The following is a 1,974-nucleotide window of genomic DNA, read 5'->3' as shown; positions in this document are numbered from 1 at the left end:
TTTGAAACTAACAATTTGTGTGTGTATGTAAGATGGTAAAATATTATATAGACGTACATCGTAAACGCAAAAGCAAAAAATATAATAATCTAAGACCTATGTTTGTAAATGCGTACCCATGGTAAAGGAGCTGAACATTTTGGCCAAGGCATCAGAGAGATTCTTGTAGCTGTTGTACATCTTAAGGTCAACCTTCCGAAGATAAGGAGCTCCATCCATGGAAACCTTCACAAAGGCTACGGTTCCTCCAGCACTGCTCATTGCCTCATCCGTTTCGCCGTTCTTCTGATTAGCCATAACATTTTTACGGTAGTTCCTCACAGGTGGCCAACCCACCACTTGTGCTCTACATACAATACAACAAACATAGACCCAATAATGTTATCATTTATGCACAGATGTCGTTAAAAAGTACTTTTAGTCTTTTTGAGAAATTTTATAAATGTCTGAACAGAACTTACTTAGCAGGAGGCTTAGCAGGGTCTTTGAGGAGAGTCTTCTCTTTAATAGATCCAGCAACATTGAGATCCCCATGTCCTTGTTTGTTAGATTGAAGATTGAGTTTGAGATCAACGGTCTCAGAGAAGCCTCTCTTATTTCCAACACCCGACTTGGCCACGGTTTCAGTGCCTCCGGGGAGCCCAAGGCAGAGCTCCGTTTCCTTAAGGTTCATTTCTTCTCTCTTTCTTTGTTTTTGTTTCTTTCTCTCGTTATCTCTTTCTCTCTCTCTATTTTCTTGTTGGAGGTGAAGTTTGATAAGAGGGGAACAAGAAAAGGGGAATGAGAGAAGAGTCGATGATATAAGGAAGTGAGAGAGACTATAGCCTATAGGCGGTAAAAAACAATCTGCGTTAACCCGAGATTAATGACTCTGACTTTCTGTAAGCAATCATTTAGTTGGAATAAAAACAAAGAACAATAACAATATAGAGGATTGGTGTATTGCGTATTTTATGTGCATATAAAAACGGTTTTTAAAAAACCCAACATTTTCTTGATATGAGGGTTCCCAACACGTGGCCTTCTCCTAGATGTTATTATAGTAGGTTTTAGTAAAAATCTCACCATTCCTTGTCAAAAACCTGAAAAGTCTAAATTACGAATAAATAGGTGATAGATGATTATTGCGCCAGAGCTAAGCGTAGTGTAATGGAATGATGATAAATGATGACCTATTGAAAACTGGTTTGCGTCGAAATTACGAATAAATATGTCGTGGTGATTATTTTTATTGGGTTGTTAAAAGAATTAAAAAATAAAAAAATAAAAATAAATAAGTTATTTAATTCTTTTTGACATAGCATATTTATTGTCAGATGAAAATGGAAACCATAGATGGTGACAGTTGGGGTGTCAACAAATAAGTATCTATTCATGTTTCTGCATATTCAACAATATATATATGACCCGTCCGATGTGCGGGATTTGAGTTTTTAAAATAAAATTAATTTAACAAAAAATATAAAATAAATATTTTTTGTAAATAAAAACTATCTATAAAAATAAATTGATACACAGAGTTGTTTAATGCAATATTTGGTGTAAAAGTGCTACTCTGCGGTTGAGACTATTAATCATGCTTTCTCTGAATGCCATCGCTCGTGTGAAGTTTGGGATTTCTCTCCGACTCTGGTCTCGTCAGAGGGTTTTTCATATGAGTCGGTGTACTCGAATTTGGATTTTGTTTTCTGGAGGGATGCCTCTCAACAGGATGATTCTGATCAACTTCTTTAATTAACATGAATTTTATGGGCAATCTCGAAGGCCATAAATAGAAAAGTTTTTCAAGGTTTAGAGATCGAGTTGAATGATATAAACGATCAGGCTTTGGGTGATAAGTTAGCCTGGGAAGAGGCGCTCTCTTTTATGGCGGTCATGTCAGCTCCATCTCCATCTTCGGTTGTCCAGGTTTCTTCACCTGGTTGTTAGATTGATGGTTCTTGGAAAACAACCAATGTGCATTCAGGATTGGGC

At 36.6% G+C, this 1,974-nt stretch overlaps 1 protein-coding gene across 1 annotated transcript in view; it reads right to left on the bottom strand.

The window, feature by feature from the left end:
• The window catches only part of LOC104723748 (auxin-responsive protein IAA14), a 4,375-nt gene extending 3,532 nt beyond the window's left edge, over positions 1–843 (bottom strand). Inside the window, exons 1-2 of the mRNA XM_010442146.2 lie at positions 462–843; positions 117–346 (exon numbers count right to left, since the gene is read on the bottom strand). Coding sequence (XP_010440448.1) covers positions 117–346; positions 462–673 — 442 coding nt within the window. The 5' untranslated portion in view covers positions 674–843. The remainder of the gene's footprint in view (positions 1–116; positions 347–461) is intronic.

Source organism: Camelina sativa, chromosome 11 (genome assembly GCF_000633955.1).
Source record: "Camelina sativa cultivar DH55 chromosome 11, Cs, whole genome shotgun sequence".
Classification (NCBI taxonomy): Eukaryota; Viridiplantae; Streptophyta; class Magnoliopsida; order Brassicales; family Brassicaceae; genus Camelina; species Camelina sativa.
This window is presented reverse-complemented; position numbering and strand designations above follow the sequence as displayed.